Source organism: Phyllostomus hastatus, unplaced genomic scaffold (genome assembly GCF_019186645.2).
Source record: "Phyllostomus hastatus isolate PE091 unplaced genomic scaffold, TTU_PhHast_1.1 phas_scaffold_21, whole genome shotgun sequence".
Classification (NCBI taxonomy): Eukaryota; Metazoa; Chordata; class Mammalia; order Chiroptera; family Phyllostomidae; genus Phyllostomus; species Phyllostomus hastatus.
The window spans coordinates 25,351,659-25,363,913 of NW_025334017.1; the positions used below are offsets into that span (position 1 = coordinate 25,351,659).

The window sequence follows — 12,255 nt, forward strand, 5'->3', positions numbered from 1 at the left end:
TCTGTGAGTCTGTTTACTCTCTGCATCGCTGCCTCCCTGCCCAGTGCCACCTTCAGGTTCTGACTAGAGCAGCAGCCTTTGCAATGTCACCCTGTCCCCAGCTATGCTTGCCACTTCCACTCTGTCACTGACTTCCCTTTGATCCTAGGATGAAGGGAAAAAACAATGATTATATGCTCCATAAGGTCTCTGCACGATCTGAACTTCAGATATCTCCTCAGCTCTGTATTGAGTCCCTCCCCTCCCAGCTCATTCATCCCACTCCAGTGGCACTGTCCCTCTGTCTATTGGGAGCACTCCGAGGTCCTCTCTGAGCAATGTCACTTATGCCCTTCCCCCCAGTCCCTCCTCTCTCAGTCCAGTGAAGCTTAACCCAGGCATCTTCTAGGGAACGTTTACATCATCCCCCAGAATCTCGGATGTAGTTCCATCTCTGTGTGCTCTGTGTCCATTACAGAGCCCAGTACATGAATATTCTTTAGACGTTTAAGGGAGAAAGGAAGGAGGGGACCAATGAATTTCCTCCAAAGCTCTGAGTAAGTATGAATTTCCTCCAAAGCTCTGAATAAGTATGATGGTTCCCTGTTCCAATAGCAGAATGGAAAAGCAGTGTAATTGCCTGTTAATTTGAGATTTCATTTGTCAAAAACATTGCCAGCCCTGGCCTGGACACTGCTATGAAAATGTTAGTACAGAATCTAGACTCTGAGCACATTTGAAAGCAGAATGCCTAGTCTTGTCCAAAGCCCATTACCTAACCAGCGCTAATGAAGACTTTTAAGACAACAGAACTATACTCTATTTCTCTGTCCATGTCTTGAATAATTTCTTCTTTTATTTTTTAAATGATTTTATTTATTTATTTTTAGAGAGGGAAGGGAGGGAGATAGAGAGAGAAACATCAGTGTGTGGTTGCTGGGGGTCATGGCCTGCAATCAGGCATGTACCCTGACTGGGAATCAAACCTGCGACACTTTGGTTCTCAGCCCACGCTCAATCCACTGAGCTATGCCAGCCAGGTGCTAATTTCTTTTTTTAAAAAAGATAATATTTTGTCTTATTTTAAGCTAATTGTTAAGGCCTTTGCTTTTATCTGTGAACAGATCCTTGGGGTTCAGGAACACACGAGCGTCACCAGAACGTGCGGGCTCCCTTTCAGATAAATGAAACATGAGTGAAATACTGAAGCGTCTTCCCTCAGTTTGTTACTTGACAAGTGAAGGGAGGAGCCCGAAGTGTTGAGGAGTCGACTCGGGGTGATTGCTAAAGCTCACTTAGTCAAACGACCCACTCAGGAACACAATTTGGTGATACAAGCATTATGACTGGCGACTTCATGCCAGACCTCAAAGATTCACTCCAGAAAATCACAATCATCACAGTTAAGGCTGCAAGTCCAAAAGTCTCTAGTCTACAAAGCATCGTTAATGCCAGGATGCATTGGAGCCCCGCGGCCTCTAGTTGTCGCTGTTGAACACCAAGGCCATGGTTTTCATCTTTATCCACCCCTACCGCAATGCCGGACGCTTAGTGGGTTTCCAAGAAATCTTTGTCGACTGGGTTAATATAACCTAACCATCAACTTGAAATATTCTTAGTTTAGGGTTATTCTGTATTAGACGGCAGCGACAGGGTCCAGAATATGCCACCGTGTCATAAAAATCATCCTGAACTGAAGGAATTTGAGAATAGGCTCCCCCACCACTCCCCCTGCAAACTTCCTTATTTGCCTAAAAGCAGAACCTCCGGAAAGAATCTGGTTGCGTCAATCCCTTATGAGAAGTGTCACCGTCCACCATCAGGAGAGGAGAAGCTTGCACCACACCCCAAAAGCCTTTGTCACAAAGCTATCATATCTCTTGCTCCATTCGGCAGCACATGTACTAAAGTCGGAACAGACAGGGAAGATTAGCATGGCCCCTGTACAAGGATGACATGCAAATTCACGAAGTGTTCCATAGTTTAAAGGTTAAAAAAAAAACTATTGTATATCCCATCTATTTCCTAAAGGCCTTATTTGACTTTCCTAAAGGTCATTTGTTTCCTGATGGGTGCCTTTCTCCTCCTCCCTTTCCCCTGTAAAGTCGGTGTATAAGCCCCAAATTCTCACCGCCTCCTTGAGTCACATTTTTTGTGAACTTGCATGTATCTGAATTTTATTTATTTTATTTTATTTTGTTTTTAAAATAATTTATTATTTATTTATTTTTAGAGAAGGGAAGGAAGGGAGAAAGAGAGGGAGAGAAACATCAATGTGTGGTTGCCTCTCGAGTGCCTCCTACTGGAGACCTGGCTGGCAACCCAGGCATGTGCCCTGGCCGGGAATAGAAACCGAGACCCTCAATCCACTGAGCCACACCAGCCAGGGTGGGTGTATCTGAATTTTAAAAATCTCTCTTTCCTCTTGCTAATCTGTCTTTGGTCAGTTTAATTTGCAAATCCTGATAACTAAACTTAAAAGGTTATAGAAAAAGTTTTTCCTCCCAGAGTAGCTTCATGAAAACCTTGACTTCTACACTATTCTGTTAAGCACTGAAAACATCCAGTTCAGGCAACTGAGGGAGAAAACAGCGGTGGGATAGAAAACCATGAAGAACTCAAGCGGGGACGCTGAAAGAAGGCATGCCCTAGATTCTGCGGAGTTTAGTGAAATAATTCCTAACTACAGCACCCTCAATAAGGCCAAAGCCCTATTTAACATCCAGTAGTTTCAAGTTAACATTTAAGATTTTTTTTCCCCTTTCTCTAATGAATAGTGCAAAGGTTAACTTGTAATCAATAAACAGCCATCCAAGGAAATCATAGAACTAGAAACTCAGAGCTGGGCCATTCAAAGCTCAGCCTCACCAGCAATTAAAGAAATGCTTACTTAAAATCATTAAGAAATTCTATGCTTTTTCTATTAAATTTGCATTGATTTTTTTTCAAGTCAATATTCACAGGCAGAGAGGATGCAGAGAAATGAGAATTATAATGTATTGCTCATGGGAGCAGAAATTAAAGAGCGATCTGGATGATTGTATTAAGCTCCTTTAAGATGTATCTCATATGCTCTGGCCCAGTCACTTCACCCCAGGGGTCATTTCTAAGTCAACCACCAAGAATTTGAGTAATGATTTACATCACATTGTTATACACAAGCAAAGACAAACCCCTCCAAAACTGGAAACCGCCGAATGTCCAATACCGAAAAGAAGAGAGTAAAGCTGTTCACAGTTTGGGGAACAGGGTAAAAAATGAGTGAGGGGCGTGGAGGGAAGGATGAGTTCGGTTTGGAACGTGCTGAGTTTGAGGTGCTTCTGCGACATCAGGCTGTGGTGTCTTCAGAAAGGCAGACATGAGAGCCTGATTCATGGGCGGTAACAAGACCAGAGAAAAAGGTCTGAGGCTCAGACCCCACTCGGAGAAGATAACGAGGTCACAGAAATCAGGTTCCTCAGTGAAGTTAAGGTCACGGGGAAATGTTTAATGAACAAGGCTGACTCCAAAGAGCATACACAGTTGAGCAGAAGAAAAAATGTTTACATGCACCCCCCAAAAGAAAAAACCTAAAAGGATAGGAAGCAAAATGTTAGAATTATAGGTGATTTAAATATTTTTCTTTGTACTCTTTGCTTTTTTTAAAAACAGCAGTTTATTCATTCAATTAATATATATTGAGCAATTGTAATGCTCCGGAAATTTCCCAAGGGCTGGAAGATGAGTACATATTGTTCTAGTTAGTTTTAAAAACATTTTTAATTGAAGTTGTTTATCAGTGCTTCATTGCACAGGTAAGGACGTGATGACAGCCCCGAGAAAGGAAGGGACTAGCTCAAGTTCACACAGCCAGCCCACAAAGCCTCTGAAGCCCAGCCTGGAGCTCTAGCCAGCGACAGAAGGGATTTGGTTAAGCAGCCAAGTTTCCTGAGCACAGCTCTTTCTTCCACAAGGTGAGTAAGCTCTATAAATACAACCATAAATGTGTGCTTAATCATAGACCTTCCACTGCCTTATTATAAGTAATCATCTTGATGGCATTTTACCAAAAAGTTTCAGAGCAAGGTATAATTTTCTTTCTTGACAACTTAGAGGACTTTTTGTCCTTTACAAAAAAAGTGATCTGTGTGTATTCCCAATTAAAAAAAAAGATTCTCCCTCCAGCTATTGATGCTGCCAGGTTTTTAACACAAGTCACCCACTCCAAGCTGCGTATGTCTAAATATAAATACGAGTATTTGAAAATGGGCTGAGATCTTGTAATTCAATCTCTTACCATAGGATATAGTAGAAACAAAATCATAATTTCTCCAAGCTTATCTAATTAAAAATATCCACTTGAACAAAAAATCCCATGGTCTTTCCTCAGAGATATTAAATTATTAAAAGACCACCAGGCATTCAGTATAGACCAACAAAATAAAATATTAGTTCTTTAAAGCAGAACATTACTTTGACTAGTTATAGCAGATAGAAAGCTTTTACATTTAATTAAATCAATTAATTATAGGCTTTAAACCAACCTCTGACATGAATTAGATTTACAAAATATGTAACCTTGGGTTGACATATATTTCATTTTTAAAATTGGGCCCCCTCGTGACCTAGTAATCAATAAATAGAATACCATTCATAGTATCCCTCCTATCTGTCAGATATTATAAATGATCAGCCTGGTGGATGCAGAAAGCAAACAGCTATTGATCTGTTGGTGTAGCCTTTGGGGCTCATCTCCTGAAAGCACTGTGGATGAAAAAGGGCTTCTCCAGAAAGTAACCTGATCGTAAATTCCTACCTGGGCAGGTCTTGGTGGGGAGTCATTAGGAAAAGGTTTATCTTTGCCTTAAGCAAGCCCTGCCCATTGTTTCTGTGCCTTTAGATGAACATGCCTTGAAATAAGCATAACCACCCTCAACAGAGCACGTAATCTCGATAAATATCCTATGATCCAGGGCCTGCTTTGCTTTCTCTCACTTTCGGGTAGCAATTTTTACGTTCCCTCCTTAATCTCAAATGCATATAGGGAACTGCAAAACTGTCATTTCCGAAGCATTTGAGGTCTTGCTGCCTGGCCATTGCCATCAATCACTTTGGCTCAAATCAGCTCATAAAAATTCTCTGCAGGCTTGGGCATCCCTTATGTCGACATTTGCCTGGAGTGGCCGAGGGAACCCCGAGGAAGCCCAGCAGGACCACAGTGTGGAGCTAGGGACAGGCGAGGGCCCAGCGTGTGTCACCAGCTCCCCGCTTCACAGTGGGGGAAGCTGGGGGAGGGGGGAGTCTTCTCTCCAAACCCCAGGCCTCCTTACTTTAAGTAATAGGTCCATGACTTATTTGAGCTGTTCTTAGAAAATCCTCAAGATGGATAAAGGTTGAGATAACTCAGGGAAAGGGGGGAAAAAAACGAGTTGCCACTTTTAATTTGTGCTTTTTAATTGGATTGCTTGCTGAGAGTCTAAACAAAATCTTTCCTGCTTAAATGAGAGATAATTCTCTTTTGCTTCAAAAGAGAAAGGACACTTGCTTTCTGAACTCAAATACTCTAGGGGAGACAATAGCTTTTGCAGATCCCTGAATTCCAAGTGGCAGAGATGTGTGTGACGAGAAGCCTGCTGGCTTCTCTGGGATAACTGAACCCAGAGAAGCCAGCAGGAGCCCCAGGGACAAGGGCAGGGCGCCCTGGAATGGGTGCACCCTGAGAAAGGGGTGGGGCCTGCGCCTTGGACAGCTTCTGGTGAGCCCTCTCGGGGCCTTGCTCCGGCATTCAGAGGCGACTAAGAACCTCAGAGGGGCTGCCTGAGGAAAAACTTCCTCCAGGGCGTGAAGCAATTCTGTAGGGACATCCACCACATCTGGCTTGTCCAGAGATGTGCCTGTAAAGGTTGGCTTTCCCTGGAAATCTGTTCATTCTAGAGATCCCAAAGGAAAAACTGAAATTAACTCGGGAAATCACATCTGTGAGGCTGACAAGCCCCGGGACGATCAGCCTCCCACTAATACTAAGATGGCCAGGATGAGGATCCCTTGACAGTTCTAAATTAATCTTTTGCACACACAATTAGAAAAAGTAGGCTATAAATTTAGGCAGAATTAATGGATAGCATATTTAATTGGTCTTTTGAACCTTCAAAAAGAGGATTTGGATAAGTGGATCAACCTATGATGTCATTTAAATGTCAACCCAATTCTTTAAGGTATTAAATATGGCTGTCCTGGCCCTGACTAGTGTGGTTCAGGTGGTTGGGTGAGGTCCTGCGAAGCTAATGGCTGCCTGTTCAATCTGCGGTCAGCGCAAGCACATGTCTGGGTTGCAGGTTCGGTCCCTGGTTGGTGGGTATGCAATGTGTCTCTCTCACATTGATGTTTCTCTTCTTCTCTTCCTGCCCCACCTCTCTGTCCCCTTTCTCTAAAAATAAATAAACAGTAGAACTAAAAATGGCTGTCTTTATTTTAAAAGAGAAAAGGTCATTTGAAACTTGACTAGTCAAGGAAATGTAGGTTATAAGTGCCTCTAAACAAAATTTGAGTCCAACTGTTCTTTTATAACCAAGTGGGTTTTTCTCATGGGTAAAAGGTCTTTGTTTGTGCCTGTCATACATTATGTTACAAATATAAGATGATTTTCTCCCTCCCACTGGTATTGTTGCAATTAGTTTAAAGGCAAGAGTTTGGTAAGAATTGGGTATCCTAAAATTCTCAGAAATAGGGAACCTAACTCAAATGCTTTCCAAGTTCCTGTGATCTAAGATCAATCTTTAGTGAGTAAAAGCTAGTTTAAGTGTGTTGGTTTATACAACACAGACATGTTTTTATTTTACTTGGGCTTACAAAAATAATCATTAACTGCTGAACATTTGGGCTTACATAATGTATTTGTGACTGAAAGAGCCTGTGTTTCCGGAGGTTACACAATACCTCCATAAATCTGCCAGCCTACAGAATGTTAACTGCATGCTTTTTAGTTTTCACTAGATATTGAGGATTTTAAGGGTTAAAATATCAAAATATGTAAGAATTACTTTACAGTGTTCCACAGAAACCCCTGGGACCCCTCAAAAGATTTGCTTTTTATGTTGAATTACACGGGGAGCATTGTAAAATAAGTGATGAGAAACTTCATGGTTGTACATTAAATAATGGTCAGGGCTATGAGGCACCCCTGGGGCAGCTTGGTTTTGCTCTGCTCCTGGCAATGCCCTTTTTTTTTTCGTTTTGCATTCCCTCATGCATCATAATGCATTTAAGCAGGACTTAAATTAGATGAAGGAAGCATGAGCTGACACTATAGGAAGGAGACATTGTACCCTATTGCCAAGGTTTGATAAAGTCACTTCAAGGAAAAGCCAAACTGGTAACTGCTTTCTTTCACAGCTGACTCCCAGGAGACAAAGCCTTTAAAGGTTACTGACTGTCACCTGGAGATTTTTTTGCATTTAAAAGACACTCCCCACCCTCGATGGGAGGAACCTCATCAGGTGCCTAACCAGGAATAGACGTCTACCCCTCTCTCTGATGCTGGCCTCCGCCTACAATGGACATCAAAGACTCCGCTAGGATGAGACGCTGCTGACCTCAGAGGTGGACAGCTCTCCCAAGACTTGGACAAAGACTGTGGACCTTTCGACTGATACTTAAACTCAGAAACCAATGGTTTGTTTTTACCTTTCTACTAATGATACGAGTCATAATAATAGTTGTACTTGTTTGTTGGGATTTTCCATACAGTCTCACTGTTTGTGATTACTGAACACATATAAGATAACTGTTAATATTCTTTTTATGGCTTATGTAAATGTTATACTAGATGCAAACTGCAGAAAAAAATGAGACAGAAGGCAGAACTTGACTCATGATAGTTCACAGTGTGGAAATAGCCTGCAGTGTTTTTGCAATGAAGGCCATAAGACACGACTACCTTCCATTTACCTGTCCTTTCCCTTTTTAAAAAAAACTTGGCCTGAACTCACCTCTCATGGTTATGGTATTACCCATCCCCAATGGTCCACCTTTTCAACAGGACAACTCAGTTGCGACTTCCTAGGTGGGAGCCTTCCTAAAGCTGGGAGGCCGTACTATCCAACCCAAAGATTGGTTACCAATACATCCTTACGATAGGTTTATTACCACGAGAGGGGATTGTGAACAAAAAAGGGGGTTCTATGGAAAGTCACCTCACAGGGTGATCTGATCATAAATTCCTAAATGGGCAGGTCATGGTAGGTCGTCACACCCCAGGTATATAACTTCCTTAGTTAAAGGTTTTTCTTTACCTTAAGCAAGCCCTGTGCATTGTTTTCGTGCAGTAGGTTAACACACCTTTGAAATAAGTATAACCATCCCCAAGAAAGCAAGTAGAATTGTTAACTGTTCTGCAATCCAACCCCTGCCTTGCTTTCTCCCACCTTCATGTAATCTTCTTCATGTTCCTTCCTCAATCTGAAATGCATAAGAGAAATTGCAAAACTGTCATCCTCTGAAGTATTTGAGATCTTGCTTCCTGGCAATTGTCATCAGTTTGGCTCAAATAAACTCTTGTAAAAATATTCTATAGATCTGGATGCTTCTTATATCAACAGCATGAAATAACATTTTTATCTTATCGCTCTCTGTATTTAAGGGGCCCATCTCTGTGCCTTAGAGATGATGTGGCTATACATGCACGTAGCAATGCCACACAAACCTAATCCCTGCAACGTCCATTTCGATAACCTCAACTGCCTTCACACTGGGAAGGTGAAGGGCTACTGTATTTCTTAAAAATGACTTTGTTCTGTTTGTGAGAAAAGCCATGTTACGTTAGCACATAACTTGTACAGGGTTTCATCCATCATTTGCTACTTGATAAATCCAAACACCAGATATATTTCCATGGGCATACTGGAAAGGAAGAGAGGCTGGCAGGGAAGACCTCTAGTGACGGCAGGCAGACCTGAATGTGAAAGGCCAAGTGACTTAAGTTTCAGTTTCCTCAGCTGTAAAAACTAAGTAATGGTCCCTGGGATTGTTGCAAGAAAATGCACAGCTTGCCACAGTGCCTGGTACAGAGTAAGTGCTTCATAAAATAAATGTTACTTAACAGTATTAATAAGATGTTTTCAAGTTTAGTATATAGAATAAAACCAGCATTTGCAAAAGACTCATTTGTCCCCATTTCCCCAAATCAGAAACCCCAGCAACACTGCCCGGGAACTACTGTGAGAACTCTAGAAAGGAGGACAAAATAACTCCATCATGCCCTCCCTTCAGAGCACGGGCCGATATTCCATGCTCCTGTTTGCCTCTAGCTACCCATCTGGTTCCCTCTGAGGGGGCCTCAGCTGTTCCTAGGGGTGGGATTGATTATCTCCTGGGACCCAACCCACCACTTTTAGAGGGGACCTCTGTCGCTTAGCCCATTTGTAAGTACAGTTTAAAATTTAACATGAATTCAGTATACGCTATGTCATTGACCTTAACACTGACTACCTTGTTTTCTGCTTAAGATCCTAAACTTGTGATGAACATGTTTTTGTTGAATGCTCTGACGACCTTTAAGTATGCACATGTCTGGAGAATCAGCTGACCCTAAGTTCTCCCAGATGTTGGCAACAGACCATATAGCGTGTTCCAATGACCTGCCTTCTCAGGATGGAACTGGGAATCTGTCTGTGCTGCGAATGCCAGAGTGGCCAAGGAGCAGACGGAGACTAAGAATCACCTCCTAGGACCTTGGGGCACACATAGATAATCTTGAGAAAGGGATCCCACCCCCTCTGCATGGCTTCTTTCTCTGGAATCCTGAGGAGAGAAAGGGAAACGATGAGGGGAAACGAGGCTAGTGGGCCTGGCCAGCCCACAGGGCTCCCACCTGGCAAACGGCAGGGGGTGTCCATGAAATACTTTGCCCTCAACAAACCACTTTGTTAATTATGAGTCATGACAACAGAAAGTGCCTGTGCTACAACTGAAAACAGCTTACAAAAGTTTGTATACAGGTATATACACGCACACAGTAGAGTCTCAGTTACATAAAATAAAGCATATTAAAAAGCATAAAGGCCACATGCTACAATGTCGGTTGTCATGTGGGAGACTACACAACATTATTCTTCTTTCTACTTTCCTGTTATTTTTCCAGTTTTTAATAATTGCATTGCTTTGATGTCTGAACATTTCACATACGATTTAAAAATATGTTGATTAAGATTCAGCAAATTTCAATTTTGGCAAAAGGGAAAAATGAACATTCCATTTTCAAAATAAATAACGGTCTGTCGTAGAAAGACTTTGACCGTTGCCCCGAGGGAGAAGGTTGGCAATTAGTAACTGGGGGAGGAAGACTTCCAAAGCCTGGTGTGAGCAGCCTGCCCCGGACCCCTTTCTCTGGGGCAAATCATTCTCTCTCTCTTTTTTTTTAATATCCTGGTCAATCATAGATGTTTAGAGAAGTGGAAGAGGGAGATATAAGGAGAGTAAAACTGTTAGAAACCATCAGGGTAAACAAACGATGGTCAGAACTGCTTTGAGAGCCTGCTCTGCCCATACTTGGAATAAGCAGCTGTGTGCGTTTCACACATGAGGTTTGGGGAAGCCTCAAGCACATCCTTGAGTGAAGAGCTCAGGCCTTATGGGTATCAGCACTTTCAGTTCCCTCACCACAGCCCAGAATGCCAGCCTCAAGGAGGGTGAGGGCTTCACTTTAGGGGAAGTGCTAAGTGGAGTTTTAAATACACGTTCCAGTAAGGCTGCCCTACTCATCTCCTACCCCTGCTCACAGGAGCCTTGGTTGAAGGTTCTTCCATTCACCTGAGCCTCTCCAGGGGTGTCCCACCTTTTGGCATCTCTGAGCCACACTGGAAGAAGAAAAGTTGTCTCGGGCCACACGTTAAATACATGGCAGCATGTAATCACACACACCCACAGATCTCATAATGTTTTAAGTAAATTCACAATTTTGTGTTGAGCTGCGTTCATAGCCATCCTGAGCTGCGTGCGGCCGGCAGGCCATGTGCTGGACACCCCTGCAAGTCTAGGCTCTTCTGTCTAGAGAAACCCAAGCTCTCTCACAGGAGATGGGTGATCTGACCCTCCCATCTCATCAGTAGAGCTGCAGGTGCCTAAGCAGTGGGACTCTGAGGCTGTATTTAAGGGCAGGAAGGGGTGAAGAGCAAGACAGAGAAGAGATGGGACCAGGCCGCCTGGATGCTGGGGGGTCGTATCTGGAGTATTTCTCTCAGAAACACTTGCCACCGCTATAATTTTTCTACTAGAGAGTGGAGGCAAATAGGGTGGACACGCCCGTGCCAGCCCACCCCACTAATCACCACCTGCCCCGCACTGCTAACCTGAGTCAAGGCAGGAACTACTAGGTGAAGGTATTTTTCGTTTGGTTCCGACAGGAAACCGAGGATGAGGGGGAGTGTCTGGGAGTGCCAGCTGACCACCTCACAGAAGGCTTGTGGATTGCCGTGGAACACCAGTGAACACGGGGGTCAGGAGGGTAAAGGCGTAGAGAAACGAGGGCAAGGGAATCCATTGCCTCGACCTTGTGTAGCCAGGTGGGCTGACACCACCGAGAAGCGGACCCTAAAAGAGGGAGCTCCGCGTGGAGAACCTGGGCCCCCGCTCTGCACCAGCTCGGTGGCCGCTGTGCAGGTGCGGGGTGGCTCTGCTCTGCACCCCGGGGCGGCCGGACAGGCGGCCGGAGGGCTCCGCCGGGCGTCCGGGTGAGGGAGGGCGGGGTGGGTACCTTGGTGCCCTGGTAGAAGTCGTCCACGGACCTCGTGCCCATGAAGGGGAACTGCATGTGAGTGTGCGTGTCGATGCCGCCGGGCAGGACGAGCTTGCCGGCCGCGTCCAGGACCCGCAGCCCGGCGGGCGCCGCCCCGGGCGGCAGCAGGTCGCGGCCGAGCGCCCGCACCACGCCGTCCTCCACCAGCACGTCGGCCACCTGCGAGAGGTCGTCGTTGACCACACGGCCCCCGCGGATCAGGAGCCGCGAGGGCGCTGTCATGGCGGGGGGCGAGCAGGGGGTCGACCTCCTTCACGATACCCAGGGACGGTCCGCACGCTCCGGCTCCCTCCCGCTGCAAACCGCGGGCCAGTCCCGAGTGCCCGAGCGGCCCCGGTTGTCACGGGGCCTCCGGACGCCGGCTCCACCCCGGAATTGCCGGGCTGGCGCCCAGAGGCTCGGGCAGAGCGGATCTGCATAGCTCTGACCCCAAACGCCGTTATGTCGCCTTGCACGTCGCTTTATGGTGGACATCCCGCCATTGCAGGGGAGAGATCTTGGGGTTT

General features: G+C 44.9%; 1 protein-coding gene and 1 non-coding gene across 2 annotated transcripts in view; one reads left to right on the forward strand and one right to left on the reverse strand.

Moving 5' to 3' along the window:
- The window catches only part of DPYS (dihydropyrimidinase), a 70,443-nt gene extending 58,318 nt beyond the window's left edge, over nucleotides 1–12,125 (reverse strand). Inside the window, exon 1 of the mRNA XM_045860766.1 lies at nucleotides 11,708–12,125. Within this exon, the coding sequence (XP_045716722.1) occupies nucleotides 11,708–11,971 (264 nt within the window). The 5' untranslated portion in view covers nucleotides 11,972–12,125. The remainder of the gene's footprint in view (nucleotides 1–11,707) is intronic.
- LOC123833419 lies at nucleotides 1,860–1,965 on the forward strand. The gene has a single exon (XR_006788253.1). It is a non-coding gene; the product is annotated as a U6 spliceosomal RNA (small nuclear RNA).
- Nucleotides 12,126–12,255: the final 130 nt, after the last annotated feature.